Source organism: Oncorhynchus gorbuscha, linkage group LG15, assembly GCF_021184085.1.
Source record: "Oncorhynchus gorbuscha isolate QuinsamMale2020 ecotype Even-year linkage group LG15, OgorEven_v1.0, whole genome shotgun sequence".
NCBI lineage: Eukaryota > Metazoa > Chordata > Actinopteri > Salmoniformes > Salmonidae > Oncorhynchus > Oncorhynchus gorbuscha.
The window spans coordinates 32,401,063-32,422,589 of NC_060187.1; the positions used below are offsets into that span (position 1 = coordinate 32,401,063).

A 21,527-nucleotide genomic window follows, 5' to 3' on the forward strand; every position below is an offset into this window, starting at 1 on the left:
AGCGCCAAAATTCGAAAATATGACCGTCGGACAAAAAAAGGACATGTTCCTCCTACTCACCTAACGGTTGTAGGCTATGCTTTTGCATTTCTCCATGTGGCATGCACAAGCGTGTGACTGTTTTAAGTTCGTGTTTTAATGTTCATTGCACTGTCCATTTGCAAAGGAATAACAATATATATTTTAAAAATATGTAAGAATCGCCTGTCTCAGTGGTGAGTGGCCTATACTTTCATGCAGATATTATTAGTGTTGGTTATATATCAAATAATGTTGTCTAACATGTCATAATCGCATCTGAAGTATCCTATAAGTATTACTGTAATTTAAGTGAGGCATGCCGAGATTATGTCCTGATTCAAAATCTGTTTGAATGTGAAATGAGGGTGGCCTATAGACAGACGTGTCTATAGATAGCTTGAATAGCCCCATAAAATAAAGCAACTCTATAGTCACAGCAAAACTAACATTATGTGATTTCATAATCACACTGATATTACTAGACACTCAATTCAGAAGTAACGGGGATGTCATATAGCCCATGTTTGGATATGAGTAACAATATTTGCAGCATTTTTCATTTTGAACACTATGTAGGCAATTTACGCTCCAGCTCAGATATTTAATTCCAATATATAGGCCTACTTTCAATAGCCTATATTTTCTTCTAATGACTGAGTAAAGGAAAGGCTATAGTGTAATGCAAAATGATTCATGTAGGTGCATTTATCACAACTGCAGTGCTGAGTAGCCTCGGCTATCATGAAAGCATGGGGATCTAGATACAAAGGTCAAATGTTAAAAGAAAAACGACAACAATCGAATAATCAGTGGACAACTGAATTTATTCGTCTCACAAATGACAACAGTGCAAAACATTGATTAGCAATATTCAAATAAAAGACAATACAGAAAAATGACGGCCGTCTACATTCTATTTCAACCTAATTTTGACCTGACACGCCAATCAGAAAATGAAACAAACAGGTTAAACAATGCAGACCTGTAGTCAGTTGCTGTCTTTGGTACAAAATAAAACGTCAATTTTAGCAAACGCATGCTTTCACAGTTCATTACAAAATGTACTTGTTTCCCTATTTACAAAGTGCAAATAAAATCGAAGAGAATCGCCATATCAGTCAGGCTACCATTAGATTGGTCATTTATTACCAATGGTATGCATGGAAAAGGAGAAGAAAGGTATAGGCTACAGCTTTTTAATCAAAATATCATGAGTTTAATTAACCGTTGCAAATGGGACAAAATAAGACATTTGCTATGGTGCATAAGAGTACAATGGATGAAGAGGGTCATATTTTTAAATTGTTACAGTCTAGAGAAGTTAAACGATACAATGTTGTTCCTCGTTTCATTTGAAATGGTCGGTATAGCCTACTAAACCCATCTCAAATTCAGTTATTATATTATTGGGATTGAATTGAAAGACAAATTCCTCTTCACTTTAACCAGCCATTATGCTTACATTAGGCAACATCCCAAAACGCAAGATCATGTTGCCGCTCGAGATGTTGAGTTGTTAAGGAAATGTTGTGGGCCTAAAAGTTTTTAATGGATTAAAATTATTGTTATAGTTCCAGTGGCATATAATCTTGTCACATTTGTTTCGCAATGGAGCAAACTGGAGTCAAAACCTATATGGAATGTGTTCTTATCAGGTTACAAGGAAACGTAACTCGACCTGAGTTCATGATAGTCTTTATGGTTGAAATTGAGGCTATCATGTCTGAAAACATCCAAACACATTGTAACAAAGGAGAGGTAGATTACATGTTTGCTACTCTCTCTCCACCTCTTTATCCCAGCCAGGATTGTCCCATGTATATTCATAAATTCATGTGCGCCTGAATGTATAGCGCAATGGATATTCTATTGTTCATAGTCGCCAAATCATAAGGTGTATGGCCTCCGGAGTTGTGCCTTGCGGCGTCCTTCGTACAACCAACAAGGAGCTGAACCACGTCAAGATAGCCTTCTCTTGCGGCTAGATGCAATGGAAGATTGCCGTCGTTGTCCAAGAGGTTGACGTCTGCGCCATGATCTATCAGGACGCGTAGGGTGTCCACGTATCCATCCCTTGCAGCATCATGAGTGATAGTGAGACCCCTGACATGGTCGCGCACATTTGGATTTGCGTTAGCCCTTAGCAGCGCCTCCGCGATGGCTGGGTTACCAAGTTTCATCACCTGTAAAATATAATGAAAGACAAAATGTACCCTATAGGAAGTAAAAGCTGCAGTTTTAATATAAAATATAAACCCTTTAGGGATATGTTGCAGAGACACAGGTCTAGATTTACACCTATGTTTTCAAAAGGAATGATCTAAAATAAATCGTACCCACAAAAAGATTTACCAGTCCTGGGATATAAATGATTATCTTCACCTTTTTAAAATTCTTCTTCAGACCTAAATGCTTCAGACCAATTACCGTCTGATAAACAGAGTACACTTAATGAAATCATAGAGCCTTAGTTGATCATCGGTATTTAAGTATGTTTCATGATAGGCCTATATATTTTTCATTTGGAAGAGAGGAGCGATACGAATAGCTCATTACAGTTTTGTGGCAGTTTTTTGTTTGACACAGTGTTGTGTCATAGGCCTACTTAGATTATATATTTTTTTAAATAAGGTCAAGCTTTGAGCGCTTTGAATAAAGTATGCCAATTTGTAAATTGTCATTATACACTCAACAGGTTAAAGCAACTTATCCCAAATCTCTCAAAAACGTGTGTTATGGTTCAGTCAAAAAACCATACTTGAAACACTTTTCTTTTAGCATTTTCATCTGTGCCCTGTGCCCTATGACATGGTAAGAGATTAGCCTATCTGAAAACCTATGCAATTTGGTCATATGAACAGGCTGTCCAAATCAACCAAGTCTTTCACAATCTGCAATGTGTTCGTTTTTCATATTAGTTTGATTGTGTAACTTGACAAAACAATAAACGGTAGTTACATTCCTATAGCAAACATAGCATGTTGGGACTCCCATGTGGTACAATGAAGTTATTCAAAGGTATCGGTCAAGGAGGTAACAATACAGCAAATCAATACCGTATAAGTTCTCAACCACCATAATTGAAGTATGAGATGAAAAAACATATCATTTTAACTATATTTCTATAAATCGAGAAATATTCTTGTTGAAAACTATTAACGTTTTCATAGGCCTATTTGAGTGTGCATGCGGGCCCAAAGTGCATGGGGTCATGCAGGGTCTTGATGTTTCTATCTTATTTTCTTATCACTACTGATCAATGATCTAAGGCACACATTATTCTTTAAAAAACAACATAATCACATTATTCAACGAGTTTTCATAGTGAACCAATGTGATTCACCATCTTCATTAAGAAATATAAAGCTGCTAAATTTTTAGCCTTCAAAATGTGTAAAACAGCAATATTACATTGCATTTAGAGTGTTGTATTCTGTATTTCACGTCTTTGGTAAATCATATATAAATCATTAATCTACATTGTTTTTTTAGTGGTTCAGATAGTGCTACTAAATTAAGGCCTATAAATCACTTTAAAGCCCTCTAATTCCACAAATCATACAATACAATTATGACATCCAACATAGTAGTCTATGCTTTATAAGGCCTTGAAAATCACTTGGATTTTTAAAAGTAAATCCAAGTTACAGAAATTGTATAGCCTCTTAATACCTTTACCACTTTGTCACCAAAGCACACCGTTCAGTCTATTTGACATGATGTCAATGCACAAATATGCTAATATGTTGTAGTTTAAGTTGAAATCGATCATATAACTTCTGAATAGACCGAATAATGAATTTATAGATTTAGGCTTCATATAAAATGCTTTACCAACCTGTAACGGTGTCCTGCCGAATACATTGTTTGCATTAACATCTGCTCCGTTCTGTAATAACATCTCAACTTCTGCCAAGTCTCCTCTCGCAGATGCACTGCTCAGTCTGTTTGCCTCTCCAGTCATTCTTGGTGGACGAAAACAATAAAGAGAATAGGGTTATATAATACAGGTTAAAAACCTTGATATAGGCCTCCTCTGTATGTGCTTGATTTTGGTTGTAAATCTTGGTTGTGACACAAGGCACTGCTAAAGTGTAGTAAATAGTCTGTAGCCCTCTGAAAGAAATTGGTAGGCTACACTGCCAGGGTCCGCCTCCCTTTTTAATGCCATCCCACTGTAACAACTCGCTTCGGCACGGAAAACAACAGGGATGTCACGCCATTTCTAACTCAAATTCATGGTCATCATCACCTTCCTTAAAAATATAGATTTTCATCACGTTGGATTGGTGTTTGGGATTTCCAATCAATAGTGGACCAAGACGCACGAAGTTGAAAAATGTCAAACTAATTCCAATCGCCCAGCTGCAGAGTTGACGTTCATACTTATTATTGAACCCCGTTCACGTGCAGTCGGTAACATTTGAGATTCTAAAATAAAGTTCATGGATATTCCCCATGTTTATCTATAGGCTAGACCGGTGTTATTCCAGATGATTTACCCAACTCTGCAGGTAGCATAGCCTACCCTCATTAGATTTTAACCTATAGCCTGATAATGTATTCTAAATGCAGAGAGAGGGGGTGGGGGGGTATGTCCATGAAATGATATCATCCAACAGTTACAACGCATTAGGCTACAACTCACATTCAATGTCCAATTCGACCTTGAGTAAAAACCCATTAAACTATTCTGTTTCATAGACAGCCTACTCCGTTCGATAGTCTACTTCACTCTGGGACTGACAATATAGGTTAGCCTACAGGTGCAACTCCCCAAAATGCTGGTCTGCTGCTCTCAAAAGCGTTGCTTTTGTCCTGCAACTGTATCCATGGCTGCCGTTTCGATAAGGGCTTGCAACTTTGTAGCGTCTGATTGCCGATTTGCTCTCTCACCAGTCCCGGATGAGAAAGAGAAGAAAAAATATTCTGACAACGTTAGGTTATCCAATGACATTTGGAGAGATGCTTGTTCAGACTTTTATGTAAACTTCCCGCCCATTTTCAAATGATGAAACTTGGTCTGGATATCGTCCTTCTTTTGGTTCATTAATAGTAAAGCGTTTGTTCAGACAGTGCGCGGGAACAGTTTCGTCATTTGATAAGCAACGTTCTCTTCTTCCACTTAGCACAATGTAGCAGTATAGGCGACCATCTGTTACAATTAAAATATTTAGACTACTAAACTTTTGTAAATGTGGGTAAATTAATAAAAAAATCAACCACACCACGGAGTTTACGGGATTTAGTAGCGTTTCAAGTTCAGCCTGCAATAGGCATATGCCGGGTAGGTGTAGCCTAGTCGTGTAGGAATATTAAACAGAAAAGCTTACACGATTTTCGATGTATAGCCTAGACTTGATATAACATCCCCTACTTACTAGATACAACACCTCAGCATCAGTTGTTGAATGAGTTCACTCATTCGATTGGTTGGCAGTCAATATTTAGATGGGAAAAAAACGCTGGTTTTGACATAACTTATTTTTGAAATACAGACCCATACGCCCACATAACAGTCGATGAGAGCAAGAGAAGGAGGGCGGGACAAAAAAAGACTGCAGTTGTGACGATAGCTTGGGCTTCTTTCCCGGTTGTAAAATAACATTTTCATAACCGAAAAATGCCACGACGTGTTGCTCTAGAACAGTTAATATTGCTTTCTGGTTAGTTTCGGTAGCGCTCTATGGGAAAGACAACAACGATAACCTAAATCATAAGCATTATTCTTTTGCTACGAGGTCCGTATGCCTAGATTATGTATTTGAAAGCCCAGTCTTTATCATTTCAACAACCCTTTGATAAAATGAGGGATGGAAAATATTCATAGGCAGAGCTAGGATGCAAGAATTGATATTCCATGAGATTGATAATTTGAACAATAATTTGAAATCTATTGCTTTTAACCTACATTGTTAAAAGGCTCAATTGACAATAAAAAACAACCGTACATTTTGCGTTACGATCGGGGGCAGCTGTAGGGCCTATCACACTAAGCACGGACCGACGCAGACGTCTTTTGGATGTATTTCTTTGGTCCTATCTAGACCGCCCGTCTTTTTTTATTTATTTTATTGGCGCGGTCCGAATCCGCCTTGATTTCAACTTTCATAAATTTCTATGTTTGCTTAATCTTTGGTCCGATTCGGACCGACCTATATTTACCGAGGTAAAGTTGGTTTATATTCACACATTCGGACATTCAACAGACATTCAACAGACAATTCAACAGACATTCAACAGACATTCAACAGACATTCGCCAAAATCCATAAAAAAATGTAAAAATCAATAACTAATTCACCGTTTGTCACGGAATCATCAAATTAGATATGATTTATTCTATAAATGTCTTGCATACTTTTACAATCTTTGTTTTGGGTAGAAATTCCAGTTTTGACTTGATAGAAATACATACAATCTAGAAAAATGCCATTTAATGCGGTATAAATCAATAACTAATTCACCGTTTGTCACAGAAACATCAAACTATGTATGATTGATTCTATAATGGTCTAGCATACTTTTACAACTTTTGTTTTGACTAAAAATTCCAGTTTGGATTTGATAGAAGGCATTTAGTCTGTCTAGGTCAAAGTTCTAACGAGTCTGTTATACCCTATTAGAAGGGGCCTGGCATGAACTTTTGCATCTTCAGTCATATTCAATTTGATTACAGGAAAAAACTATGGGATGAAGGGGTCAGGCCTGCCTAACCAAGAAGACAGGTGGACATGGACATTCCACAGGAGACATAAGGAAAACTAAGAGTGAACCATAACATACACTACCATTCAAAAGTTTGGGGTCACTTAGAAATGTCCTTGTTTTTGAAAGAAAAGCATTTATTTTGTCCATTAAAATAACATCAAATTGATCACAAATACAGTGCAGACATTGTTAATGTTGTAAATTACTATTGTAACTGGAATATCTACATAGGCGTACAGAGGCCCATTATCAAATCAAACTTTATTTGCCACATGCGCCGAATACAAGTGTTGACTTTACCGTGAAATGTTGATTTAGAAGCCCTTAACCAACAGTGCAGTTCAAGAAGAAGAAAATATTTTCCAAGTAGGTTAAAATAAAAAGTAATAATAAAAAGTAACACAATAAGAATAACAATAATGAGGCTATATACAGGGGCACCAGTACCGAGTCAGTGTGCAGGGGTACAGGCTAGTTGAGGTAATCTGTACATGTAGGTGGGGGCGAAGAAACTATGCATAGGTAACAAACAAACAGCGAGTAGCAGCAGTGTACAAGGGGGGGTGTCAATGTAAATTGTCCGGTGGCGATTTTTATGAATTGTTCAGCAGTCAAATGGCTTGGGGGTAGAAGCTGTTGAGGAGCCTTTTGTTCCTAGACTTGGCGCTCCGGTACCGCTTGCCATGCGGTAGCAGAGAAAACAGTCTATAACTCGGGTGACTGGAGTCTCTGACAATTTTATGGGCTTTCCTCTGACACCACCTATTATATAGGTCCTGGATGGCAGGAAGCTTGGCCCCAGTGATGTACTGGGATGTTCGCTCTACCCTCTGTACCGCCTTACGGTCAGATGCCAAGCAGTTGCCCTACCAGGTAGTGATGCAACCTTGTCAGGATGCTCTCGATGGTGCAGCTGTAGAAACTTTTGAGGATCTGGGGGCCCCTACCAAATCTTTTCAGTCTCTTGAGGGAGAGACTGTGCCCTCTTCACAACTATCTTGGTATGTTTGGACCATGATAGTTCATTGGTGATGTGGACATCAAGGAACTTGAAACTCTCGACCCGCTCCACTACAGCCCCGTTGATGTTAATGGGGGACTGTTCGGCCCGCCTTTTCCTGTAGTCCACGATCAGCTCCTTTGTCTTGGTCACATTGAGGGAGAGGTTGTTGTCCTGGCACCACACTGCCAGTTCTCTGACCTCCTCCCTATAGGCTGTCTCATCGTTGTCGGTGATCAGGCCTACCACTGTTGTGTTGTCAGCAAACTTAATGATGGTGTTGGAGTCGTGTTTGGCCACACAGTCATGGCTGAACAGGGAATACAGGAGGGGACTAAGTACACACCCCTGAGGGGCCCCAGTGTTAAGGATCAGCGTGGCAGGCTTGTTGTTGCCTACTCTTACCATCTGGGGGTCGCCCGTCAGGAAGTCCAGTCCAGGATCAGCAACCATCACTCCTGTGTTCCAATGGCACGTTGTGTTTGCCTCACAAGTCCTCAACTGGCAGCTTCATTAAATAGTATCCGCAAAGCACCAGTCTCAACATCAACAGTGCAGAGTTGCAAAGAAAAAGCCATATCTCAGACTGGCCAATAAAAATAAAATATTAAGATGGGCAAAAGAACACAGACACTGGACAGAGATATAGCTTTTTCTTTGCAACTCTGCCTAGAAGGACAGCATCCTGGAGTAGCCTCTTCACTGTTGATGTTGAGACTGGTGTTTTGCGGGTATTATTTAATGAAGCTGCCAGTTGAGGACTTGTGAGGCATCTGTTTCTCAAACTAGACACTCAAATGTACTTGTCCTCTCGCTCAGTTGTGCACCGGGGTCTCACACTCCTCTTTCTATCCTGGTTAGAGCAAGTTTGAGCTATTCTGTGAAGGGAGTAGTACAGTGTTGTACAAGATCTTCAGTTTCTTGGCAGTTTCACACATGGAATAGCCTTCATTTCTCAGAACAAGAATAGACTGACCAGTTTCAGAAAAAAGTTACTTGTTTCTGGACATTTTGAGCCTGTAATCGAACACACAAATGCTGATGCTCCAGATACTCAACGAGTCCAAAGAAGGCCAGTTTTATTGCTTCTGTAATCAGCACAACAGTTTTCAGCTGTGCTAACATAATTGTTAAATGGTTTTCTAATGATCAATTAGCCTTTTAAAATTAGCCTTTTAAAATGATGGGTTAACTTGGATTATCTAACACAACGTGCCATTGAAACACAGGAGTGATGGTTGCTGATAATGGGCCTCTGTATGTAACGGCGTTCGTCTGTTGAATGAAGAGAGTCAGACCGAAATGCAGCGTGTAGGTTACTCATGACTTTAATGAAAGTATCGCGGTACATGAAAAAACTGAACTAAATACAAAAACAACAGAACGTGAAACTAATTACAACCTATCTGGTGACTACTACACAGAGACAGGAACAAACACCCACAAAATACAAAGCGAAAGTCAGGCTGCCTAAATACGGTTCCCAATCAGAGACAACAACAAGCACCTGACTCTGATTGAGAATCGCCTCAGGCAGCCAAGCCTAACAACACTCCTAATCAGCCGCAATCCCAAATAATACAAACCCCAATACGAATACAACATATAAACCCATGTCACACCCTGGCCTACCCAAACATATAACAAAAACACAAAATACAATGACCAAGGCGTGACAGAACCCCCCCCTAAGGTGCGGACTCCCGGACGCACCTCAAGAGCATAGGGAGGGTCCGGGTGGGTGTCTGTCCATGGTGGAGGTTCTGGCTCGGGACGTGGACCCCACTCCATTAATGTCCTATTTCCTCCCCTTCGCGACCTGGGATAATCCACCTTCTTCGCCGACTAAGGCCTAATAGTCCTCACCCAGAACCCCACATAACTGAGGAGCAGCTCGGGACAGAGGGGCATCTCAGGACAGAGGGGCATCTCAGGACAGAGGGGCAGCTCGGGACAGAGGGGCATCTCAGGACAGAGGCAGCCCAGGACTGAGAGGAAGCCCGGGACTGAGGGGAAGCCCGGGACTGAGGGGAAGCCCGGGACTGAGGGGAAGCCCGGTACCGAGAGGAAGCAAGGTACTGAGAGGAAGCCCAGTACTGAGAGGAAGCCCAGTACTGAGATGAAGCTCAGGCAGGTAGTAGGCTCTGGTAAATCCTGGTTGTCGGGCAGATCTAGAAGAGACTGGTTGTCGGGGAGATCTGGAAGAGACTGGTTGTCTGGCGGCGCTGGGCTGACTGGCGGCGCTGGGCAGACTGGGAGCACTGGTGGCGCTGGGCAGACTGGGAGCACTGGCGGCGCTGGGCAGACTGGGAGCACTGGCGGCGCTGGGCAGACTGGGAGCACTGGCGGCGCTGGGCAGACGGGAGACTCCGGCAGCGCAGGAGAGGAGAAAGGCTCTGGCTGCGCTAAACAGGCGGGAGACTCCGACAGCGCAGGAGAGGAGAAAAGCGCTGGCTGCGCTGAACAGGCGAGGCGCACTGGAGGCCTGGTGCGTGGTGCTGGAACTGGTGGTACTGGATCTAGGACACTCATAGGAAGCCTGGTGCGGGGAGCTGCTACCGGAGGACTGGTGTGTAGAGGTGGCTCTGGATAGACCGGACCGTGCAGGCGCACTGGAGCTCTTGAGCACCGAGCCTGCCCAAGCTTACCTGGCTCGATGCCCACTCTAGCCCGGCCAATAGGAAGGGCTGGTATGTGCCGCACCTGGCTCTGCACCCACACTGGAAACACTGTGCGCTCCATAGCATAACACAGTGCCTGCCCGGTCTCTCTAGCCCAACGGTGAGCACAGGGAGTTTGCGCAGGTCTCCTACCTGGCATAACTATTCTCCCTTCTAGCTCCCCCCAATAATTTTTTGGGGCTGCTTCTCCGGCTTCCAACCACGTCGCCGTGCTGCCTCCTCATACCTGCGCCTCTCCGCTTTAACCGCTTCTATTTCTTCCTTGGGACGGCGATATTCTCCAGGCTGAGCCCAAGGTCCTTTACCGTCTAATTCCTCCTCCCATGTCCAATTCTCCAAGTGGTGCAGCCTCTCCCACTGCAACTGCTCTTCACGATTAACAGGGAGAGTAGGCTCAGGTCTGACTCCTGACTCAGCCACTCTCTCTCTGCGCTTTCCCCCAATAAATATTTGGGGGTTACTTTCGTTTTGCGCTCTGCGTCGCCGTGTTTTCCTTTTAGACTCCATTCGTCTATAGCACTCTTCGCATTGCTGCAGGGAATCCCAGGCGGGCTCCTGCACTCGCTCTGGGTCGGCCGCCCACCTGTCGATTTATTCCCACGTCGTATACTCCATGCTTCTGCTGTCCATAACGTCCTCCTTTAGCACCTGCCAGTTTACACACTGCTCGGTCTGTGAGTGGTGGGTGTTTCTGTAACTGCGTTCGTCTGTTGAATGAAGAGAGTCAGACCGAAATGCAGCGTGTAGGTTACTCATGACTTTAATGAAAGTATCGCGGTACATGAAATAACTGAACTAAATACAAAAACAACAGAACGGAACGTGAAACTAATTACAGCCTATCTGGTGACTACTACACAGAGACAGGAACAAACACCCACAAAATACAAAGCGAAAGTCAGGCTGCCTAAATACGGTTCCCAATCAGAGACAACAACAAGCACCTGACTCTGATTGAGAATCGCCTCAGGCAGCCAAGCCTAACAACACCCCTAATCAGCCGCAATCCCAAATAATACAAACCCCAATACGAATACAACATATAAACCCATGTCACACCCTGGCCTACCCAAACATAAAACAAAAACACAAAATACAATGACCAAGGCGTGACACTGTACACCTATGTAGATAATCCATTTAAAAAATCTGCTTTTTCCAGCTACAATAGTCAATTACAACATTAACAATGTCTACGCTGACCCCTTCATCCCATAGTTTTTTCCTGTAATCTAATTTAATATGACTGAAGATGCAGAAGTTTATGCCAGGCCCCTTCTAATAGGGTATAACAGACTTGTTAGAACTTTGACCACACGCCTTCTAGACGGACTACATGCCTTCTATCAAATCAAAACTGGAATATTTAGTCAAAACAAAGATTGTAAAATTATGCTGGACATTTATAGAATAAATAATACCTGGTTTGATGTTTCTGTGACAAACAGTGAATTAGTTATTGATTCATACTAAATGGCATTTTATAGATTTTATGTATTTCTATAAAATCAAAACTGGAATTTTTCCTCAAAACAAAGGTTGTAAAAGAATGCTAGACATTTCTAGAATAAATCGTATCTAGTTTGATGATTCTGTGACAAACGGTGCATTAGTTATTGATTTTTACATTTTTAAATGGCTTTTGGCAAAAATCTGTTGAATGTCTGAATGTGTGAATATAAAACCAACTTTACCTCGGTCCTATATTTGGCCCAAATACAGACATCTATAATTGGTTTAGATTTGGTGCGGGCCTTAATTTGGTCCAAACATAGACATCTATATTTCACAAGTTTGGACAGCACAGCACAGTACAGTAGAGCACAGCAGACTACAATACATTACATTACAGTAAACAAAAGTAGAGTATATTACAGTACAGTACAAAACAAAAGAGCACAATAGAGTACTGTAAAGTAAATAAAAGTATTGTTGAGTACAGTATAATGTACTGTATTGTACCCTACTCAAATTAAAATATACTCTACTGAACTAAACTGTACTCTACTGTACTATATGAAACTGTACTGTACTCTACTGAATTAAACACTACTGTACTCTACTGTAGTCTACTGTACTGTACGTGAAATTTCCTTTCGTAGGATAGCCGGAGGCAAAGTCATTATTATGTGTCGGGTGATTAGTTGACGCTTCTTGTGTGCTTGACATCACTCCGAGCCCTTACCAAAAAAACAAAACAATGGCAGACAATTTCTCTCACCTTGGATCTAAAACCTGTAGTAGCTAACCACCAACTTCAATGACAATTATCTTAAAATTAAAAGACACATCTAATATTCCCACTGTCACGGCTTCTAGGCATAGTGGGTGGAGGAGTCAGGCGCAGAGAGCAGAGTTAGTTCAAACGTGGGTCTTTATTCCAGGAACAGAGTAACGGTCACGCCAAACACACGGGCGCATAAATAACCAAGTCCAAGAAACAGAACAAAACCGTCCGGAAAAAGGAATCCACATAAATCCACACACATGAACAGAAAAACAAGCCCGCACAAAAGCAGGCGGGAATACCGGGTTTAAATAGCCCAAAACAAAACCCAAACAAGAAACAGGTGAAACTAATCAGACAAAACTAACTGAAACAGAAAAGGGGATCGGTGGCAGCTAGTAGGCCCGGCGACGACGACCGCTGAGCGCCGCCCGAACAGGAAGAGGAACCATCTTCGGCGGGATTCGTGACAGTACCCCCCCCTCCCCCAGTCCACAATGTTCTGCAGGCCCCTCACCCGGTGTCTCGAGTCCAGAATAGCTCGTACCGTGTACGCCGGGGACCCCTCGATGTCCAGAGGGGGCTGAGGGACCTCACCTTCTTGTAGGGGACCAGCTACCACCGGCCTGAGGAGAGACACATGAAACGAGGGGTTAATACGATAGTAAGAGGGGAGTTGTAACCTATAACATTTAGGATATAACGTTTATCCTCCTCAGGACTTTAAATGGCCCCACACACTGCGGCCCCAGCTTCCGGCAGGGCAGGCGGAGGGGCAGGTTTCGGGTCGAGAGCCAGACCCTGTCCCCTGGTGCGAACACAGGGGCCTCACTGCGGTGGCGGTCAGCACTCTTCTTCTGCCGTCCACCAGCCAGGGCTCCTTAGAGCGCTGCACCCACTCCTCCACCGCAGGAGCTTCGGTCTGACTCTGATGCCACGGAGCCAGGACCGGCTGGTAGCCCAGCACACATTGGAATGGTGACATGTTCGTGGAGGAGTGGCGGAGTGAGTTCTGTGCCACCTCTGCCCATGGGACGTACCTCGCCCATTCCCCTGGCCGGTCCTGGCAATACGATCGCAGAAACCTACCCACTTCCTGGTTCACTCTCTCCACCTCCCCATTACTCTCAGGGTGATAACCAGAGGTCAGACTGACCGAGACCCCAGACGTTCCATTAACGCCCTCCAAACTCGTGAACGTGAACTGGGGACCCCGATCAGATACAATGTCCTCCGGCACCCCGTAGTGCCGGAAGATGTGGGTAAATAGAGCCTCCGCAGTCTGTAGGGCCGTAGGGAGACCAGGCAATGGGAGGAGATGGCAGGACTTAGAGAACCGATCCACAATGACCAGAATGGTAGCGTCTCCCTGAGACGGGGGAAGATTGGTAAGGAAGTCCACCGACAGATGAGACCAGGGCCATTGTGGAACAGGGAGGGGCTGTAGCTTCCCTCTAGGCAGGTGCCTAGGAGCCTTACTCTGGGCGCACACCGAACAGGAGGAGACATAGAGCCTCACGTTCTTAGCTAAGGTGGGCCACCAGTATTTCCCCCTAAGACCCCGTACTGTCCTCGCAATACCCGGATGACCTGAAGAGGGTAGTGTGTGAGCCCACCGAATCAATTGATCACGGACACCAAGCGGCACGTACCTGAGACCGGTAGGATCATGTGAAGGCGCAGGTTCCAACCACAATGCCCGCTCGATGTCCGCATCGATCTCCCATACCACCAGTGCCACCAGCCTAGAAGCTGGAAGGATGGGAGTAGGATCGATGGACCGGTCCTCAGTGTCATAGAGACGGGACAGCGTGTCGGCCTTAGTGTTGAGGGAACCTGATCTATAGGAGATTGTGAATCTGAATCGGGTAAAGAACTTGGCCCACCTAGCCTGACGAGGATTCAGTCTCCTTGCCGCCCGGATATACTCCAGATTGCGGTGGTCAGTCCAGATGAGGAAAGGTTGCTTAGCCCCCTCAAGCCAGTGTCTCCACACCTTCAGGGCTTTCACCACAGCTAACAACTCCCGGTCCCCCACATCAAAGTTTCGCTATGAGAGCTTCGGCTCTCGCGTTCTGACTTTAGTTCCTTTGTTATGTATTTGTTTTAGTTTGGTCAGGGCGTAAGTTGGGGTGGGTAGTCTATGTTCTTTTTTCTATGTTGTGGTTTTGTGTTTGGCCTGGAATGGTTCTGTCACGTTCTGACCTTAATTTCCTTTGTTTTGTCTTTATTTAGTATGGTCAGGGCGTGAGTTGGGGTGGGCAGTCTATGTTTGTGTTTCTATGTTTTTTCTATTTCTGTGTTTGGCCCGATATGGTTCTCAATCAGATGCAGCTGTTTATCGTTGTCCCTGATTGAGAACCATATTTAGGTAGCCTGAGTTTCACTGTTGGTTTGTGGGTGTTTGTTTCTGTGTGTGTGTTTGTCAGCACACGGTACTGTTTCGGTTTGGTTATTTCACATATTTGTTTATTGTTTTTGTATTTCATAGTGTTCAGTGCTTTTCTTATTAAAATCGTCATGAACACTTACCACGCCGCATCTTAGTCCGACCGCTGAGCACCGCCCGAACAGGAAGAGGAACCATCTTAGGCTGGACTCGTGACACCCACACCACAATAACATTGTTGCCGAGGTGGGCTTGTTAGCTAGCTTCAGGGTTTGAGTCACCTCAGCCATTTTTTACCTTTATTTAAGTAGGCAAGTCAGCTAAACAAATTCTTATTTACAACGACAGCCTACCCCGGCCAAACCCGAACGATGCTGGGCCAATTGTGTGCTGCCCTATAGGACTCTCAATCACAGCCGGATGTGATACAGCCTGGATTCAAACCAGGAACTGTAGATGCTGTGCCTTAGGCCACTGTGTCACTCGGGAACCCATAGATATAGGCTTCAGGAGCTAGCTGGTTAGATATGATTCCACCACGGGCAACAACAACTGGCGACAAGTTCGTTTTCAGACAAATATGTTCAACTCATAGTGTATCCACTGACCACTACATTTAGAAGGATAGCTAAATTACTAAAATGTTACTGGCAAACTAATCGTGATTTCATATTCTTTGATACATTTGGTTTAACTTGCTCATATCGGGTAACAGACAGTTTGTGGAAAGGTAAAAATAACAATAAGTGGACTAGTTTTATGAATCGGACAGGGAAACTAAAATAGATATGTAGCTAGCTGGTGAGGGTTTCATTTATTCTCCAGTTAATTAAGCTGAAGCTGGGTTTCCCGAGTTGTTCGGTACTTCTATATCTGCATTGCTTGCTGTTTGGGGTTTTAGGCTGGGTTTCTGTATAGCACTTTTTGACATTGGCTGATGTAAAACAGGGCTTTATAAATAAATTTGATTGATTGACTTACTGCTTATGCTGGCAAGCAAGCTAAACAGACGGCTCTGCAGCATATCTGTGTGATGTCACACACCCTAGAAGGCTCAACCAATCACCCAACATAAGTCATGAATAATAATATTTTTATAGGAGTATTTTTGTCCGCTCTGCTGACCAGTATTTTTCTCCACTCACACAGGAGTAATAAAGGCCTAGTGCACTAATTTGGTGGCCCAAAAATGTTTTAAATATATTTTTTCAATATATATTTTATCATTTTGATTTATCAGGGTGCTGCATCACACTCAGCACTGCCTACTTCCCCGCGGCTATGCATTGGAAAGGAGGAAATTGCCTTTGTTAGCATCCCTATTTGTCAGACTTTTATGTAGGATTAATAACCTAGTTTACGTAATTCCAGTGGTGGAAAAGTACTCAATTGTTCAAGAAAAGATAGGAAAATGACTCAAGTAAAAGTGAAAGTCACCCAGTAAAATACTACTTGAACAAAAGTCTAAAAGTATGTGGTGGTGGAAAAGTACAACATTGTCATACTTCAGGTGAATTTAGAAAGAGCGGGACATCATATAAACTGGGACAGCTTAATCCTGACACGTTTATTTCTTGGTCTGACATAAAACATCTTGTTGTTTCTAAACCACATGACCAAAATTACATCCCTTCATCGGTGTGACATCATAGAGGGCCGGAAGCTCACCCGGCTCAGTGACAGCTGTTTTTCTGTTTTGATGTTAAGGTTATAAAACGGTAATAAATAATGCACTGTCCCAGATTGTGATGTAAATGTGCATACTATGAACTGGTCAATCAAAACACATAAAAGAGTTGCCAATATTAGGTTTCAATTTTGTCATTCTGTTTTTTTTTTTGTCATCCCACTTTACCATCCATAGTTAGCTAAAGTAAAAGAGCATGGAATAGCTAAAGTGGGACAGACTTACAGTATAAGCTTTTCCAGTTCACATTACCCTGTACTTAGGTTAGGCAGAACTCGGGTTCTTGTAGTACTATTCATGTATTTTTTGTACTGTTATTGTCACGGCTGGCTGAAGGACTGGACCGAGGTGCAGCATGGTAAGCGTACATTTGAACTTTATTTAAAAATGACTCCGACAAAATAAAGAACAAAAAAAACAACTGTGAAGCTTTGGGCTATGTGCCCTGAACAACTACAAAGTTAACATCCCACAAAACAGGTGGGGGGAAAAGGGTACCCAAGTATGGTTCTTAATCAGAGACAACGATAGACAGCTGTCCCTGATTGAGAACCATACCAGGCCAAGACATAGAAATACAAAACATAGAAACAAGGACATAGAATGCCCACCTTAGTCACACCCTGGCCTAACCAAAATAGAGAATAAAAAGCCTCTCTATGGCCAGGGCGTGACAGTTATTTGAGTGAATTCAGAAAAAGTGGGACACTTTTTGCGGGTCTGTCTTTTGTAACTTCTTCCGACATCTAGCCAACATATTAGCCCAACACATGATAGATTTCTGAAATTGTCAGATGTTTCCTAATAACACACAATTGAATTGAATGTTGTCCCAGTTGATCTAACCTGCTTGATCTAGTCTACCGGATGCAAACTGAAAATAGGATTTTGATTCAGTGTACACATGCCTCCTGTGAATATGATATCAACATTTACTTTGTGTATGATTAGGAAACATCTCGAGGATTTCAGAAATGTATCACGTGTTGGGCTAATATGTTGTATAATGTCGAAGGATGTTACAGAAGACTGAATTGCAAGAAGTGTCCCACTTATTCCGTATTCCCCCGACATCAAATTCTTTATATTAAGCAAACCAGACGGCACCATGTTATTATTCTTTAAATTACAGACAGCCAGTGGCACATTCCAACACTCAGACATGATTTACAAACGCAGTATTTGTGACCGCCAGATCAGAGGCAGTAGGAATGACAACGAGTTATATTGATACGTGTGAATTGGACCATATTACTGTCCTGCCTGAGCCTCCAGGTGTCAGGGAAAATGTATGGGAGTAAAAAGTACATATTTTCCTAACCTCTTAGGCAAAATTGGCAAAATAGACATACCCAAAAGTAACTGCTATTCATGTGTAATTGCATGATTCTGACATGCCAAAACTTGGTATATTTGGAAAGAAGATATCTGGGAGATTATGAGGAAATGATGAGAAGGTAGATATGCGTTACACAGTTCAGAATACACAAGATCAAGCACACACAAAGTAACCGTTTTTTTATTTTGAAAGTAATCTTTAATTGACAAGCTATCAGTGAATTATTGATGCCCAGAGCTGGAAACACATCAGATGGCTTCCACAACATGTGAACAATATCAGGAAAAAATGGGATTGATAGAATTAACAACTAGAAATGGGTAGTTGTTTTTCGTAAGTGGTGTCAGGTGTGGTCACAGGACGTTTCAAAGTGTCCCTAAACCTCTCCAAATCAAATTGAATCAAATGTTATTGGTCACATACACATATTTAAATCAAATCAAATGTATTTGTCACATACACATGGTTAGCAGATGTTAATGCGAGTGTAGCAAAATGCTTGTGCTTCTAGTTCCGACAATGCAGTAATAACCAACGAGTAATCTAACTAACAATTCCAAAACTACTACCTTATAGACACACAAGTGTAAAGGGATAAAGAATATGTACATAAAGATATATGAATGAGTGATGGTACAGAGTGGCATAGGCAAGATGCAGTAGATGGTATCGAGTACAGTATATACATATGAGATGAGTATGTAAACAAAGTGGCATAGTTTAAAGTGGCTAGTGATACATTTATTACATAAAGATGCAGTCCTTCTGTAGCTCAGTTGGTAGAGCATGGCGCTTGTAACGCCAGGGTAGTGGGTTCGATCCCCGGGACCACTCATACGTAGAATGTATGCACACATGACTGTAAGTCGCTTTGGATAAAAGTGTCTGCTAAATGGCATATATTATTATTATTATTATCAGTAGATGATATAGAGTACAGTATATACGTATACATATGAGATGAATAATGTAGGGTATGTAAACATTATATTAAGTAGCATTGTTTAAAGTGGCTAGTGATATATTTTACATCAATTCCCATCATTAAAGTTGCTGGAGTTGAGTCAGTGTGTTGGCAGCAGCCACTCAATGTTAGTGGTGGCTGTTTAACAGTCTGATGGCCTTGAGATAGAAGCTGTTTTTCAGTCTCTCGGTCCCAGCTTTGATGCACCTGTACTGACCTCGCCTTCTGGATGATAGCGGGGTGAACAGGCAGTGGCTCGGGTGGTTGATGTCCTTGATGATCTTTATGGTCTTCCAGTGACATCGGGTGGTGTAGGTGTCCTGGAGGGCAGGTAGTTTGCCCCCGGTGATGCATTGTGCAGACCTCACTACCCTCTGGAGAGCCTTACGGTTGTGGGCGGAGCAGTTGCCGTACCAGGCAACGTACAGCCCGACAGGATGCTCTCGAATGTGCATCTGTAGAAGTTTGTGAGTGCTTTTGGTGACAAGCCAAATTTCTTCAGCCTCCTGAGGTTGAAGAGGCGCTGTTGCGCCTTCTTCACGATGCTGTCTGTGTGGGTGGACCAATTCAGTTTGTCTGTGATGTGTACGCCGAGGAACTTAAAACTTACTACCCTCTCCACTACTGTCCAATCGATGTGGATAGGAGGGTGTTCCCTTTGCTGTTTCCTGAAGTCCACGTTCAGCTCCTTTGTTTTGTTGACATTGAGTGAGAGGTTGTTTTCCTGGCACCATACTCCCAGAGCCCTTACCTCCTCCCTGTAGGCTGTCTCATCATTGTTGGTGATCAAGCCTACCACTGTTGTGTCGTCCGCAAACTTGATGATTGAGTTGGAGGTGTGCGTGGTCATGCAGCAATGGGTGAACAGGGAGTACAGGAGGGGGCTGAGCAAGCACCCTTATGGGGCCCCAGTTTTGAGGATCAGCGAAGTGGAGGTGTTGTTTCCTACCTTCACCACCTGGGGGCGGCCCGTCAGGAAGTCCAGGACCCAGTTGCACGGGACGGGGTTCAGACCCAGGACCTCGAGTTTAATGATGAGCTTGGAGGTACTATGGTGTTGAATGCTGAGCTGTAGTCAATGAACAGCATTCTTACATAGGTATGCCTCTTGTCCAGATGGGATAGGGCATCATCTGTGGATCTATTGGGGCGGTAAGCAAATTGAAGTGGATCTAGGGTGTCGGGGTAAAGTAGAGGTGATATGATCCTTGACTAGTCTCTCAAATCACTTCATGACAAAAGTGAGTGCTATGGGGCGATAGTCATTTGGTTCAGTTACCTTTGCTTTATTGGGTACAGGAACAATGCTGGCTATCTTGAAGCATGTGGGGACAGCATACTGGGATAGTGAGAAATTGAATATGTCCGTAAACACTCCAGCCAGCTGGTCTGTGCATTTTCTGAGGACACAGCTAGGGATGGTGTCTGGACCGGCAGCCTTGCAAGGGTTACCACGCTTAAATATCTTTCTCACGTTGGCTACGGAGGAGAGCCCACAGTCCTTGGCAGCGGGCCGTGTCGTTGGCACTGTTATACTCAAAGCGGGCATCTCATGTCTCGTGTCTGAGCCGTTGAATTGCGACTCCACTTTGTCTCTATACTGATGTTTTGCCTGTTTGATTGCTTTACGGCAGGAATAACTACACTGTTTGTATTCGGCCATATTCCCAGTCACCTTGCCATTGTTAAATGCGGTGGTTCATGCTTTCAGCTTTGCGTGAATGCTGCCATCTATCCACGGTTTTTGGGTAGGGTAGCTTTTAATAGTCACAGTGGGAACAACATCTCCTATACACTTCCTGATAAACTCAGTCACTGTATCAGTGTATTTGTCGATGTTATTGTCGGAGGCTACCTGGAACATATCCCTCGTCCACTTAATTTAAAACAATCTTGAAGCATGGATTCCAATTGGTCAGACCAGCGTTGAATAGTCCTTAGCACGGGTACTTCCTGTTTGGGTTTCTGCCTATCGGAAGGGAGGAGCAAAATTGAGCCGTGGTCAGATTTGCCGAAGGAAGGGCGGGGGAGGGCCTTGTAGGCATCCCGGGAGTTGGAGTAGCAGTGGTCAAGTGTTTTAGCGCGAGTACTACAGTCTATGTGTTAATAGAACTTCGGTAGCATTTTCTTCAAATTTGCTTTGTTAAAATCCCCAGCTACAATAAATGCATCCTCAGGATATGTGATTTCCAGTTGACATAAAGTCCAGTGAAGTTATTTGAGGGTCGTTGTGGTATCGGCTTGGGGGGAATATACATGGCTGTGACTATAACCAAAGATAATTATTTTGGGAGGTAAATAGGTCGGCATTTGATTGTGAGGTAATCTCGGTCTGGTGAACAAATCACACCATTAGTAGTTCATCATAAAACATACACCCCAGCCATTCTTCTTCCCAGAGAGATATTTATTCCTGTCTGCACGATGAACTGAGAACCCAACTGGCTGTACGGACTCAAGACATATCCCAAGAGAGCCAAGTTTCCGTGAAACAGAGTATGTTACAATC

The 21,527-nt window shown here is 43.1% G+C and overlaps 1 protein-coding gene across 5 annotated transcripts; it reads right to left on the reverse strand.

Annotated features, from left to right (window-relative positions):
- Positions 1 to 826: 826 nt before the first annotated feature.
- cdkn2c (cyclin-dependent kinase inhibitor 2C (p18, inhibits CDK4)) lies at positions 827 to 5,528 on the reverse strand. 5 transcript variants are annotated; one of them, XM_046300574.1, is made up of 3 exons: positions 5,403 to 5,528; positions 3,860 to 3,986; positions 827 to 2,204 (listed from the first exon to the last, which is right to left on the reverse strand). In XM_046300574.1, exons 2-3 carry the CDS (start codon positions 3,983 to 3,985, stop codon positions 1,845 to 1,847), a joined length of 486 nt encoding a protein of 161 aa, XP_046156530.1. In that variant the 5' UTR covers position 3,986; positions 5,403 to 5,528; the 3' UTR covers positions 827 to 1,844. The 5 variants fall into 5 exon arrangements, with proteins under 5 accessions (XP_046156530.1, XP_046156529.1, XP_046156528.1 ...); XM_046300573.1 differs by lacking the exon at positions 5,403 to 5,528 and adding an exon at positions 4,786 to 5,366; XM_046300572.1 differs by lacking the exon at positions 5,403 to 5,528 and adding an exon at positions 4,769 to 5,366.
- Positions 5,529 to 21,527: the final 15,999 nt, after the last annotated feature.

Bases quoted from the DNA above. Each gene is read 5' to 3' on its own strand.
- cdkn2c (XM_046300574.1), bottom strand. From the start codon at position 3,985: ATGACTGGAGAGGCAAACAGACTGAGCAGTGCATCTGCGAGAGGAGAC. The intron at 2,205-3,859 runs GTTGGTAAAGCA...TATATTTTACAG, and splicing joins TCGGCAGGACACCGTTACAG to GTGATGAAACTTGGTAACCC.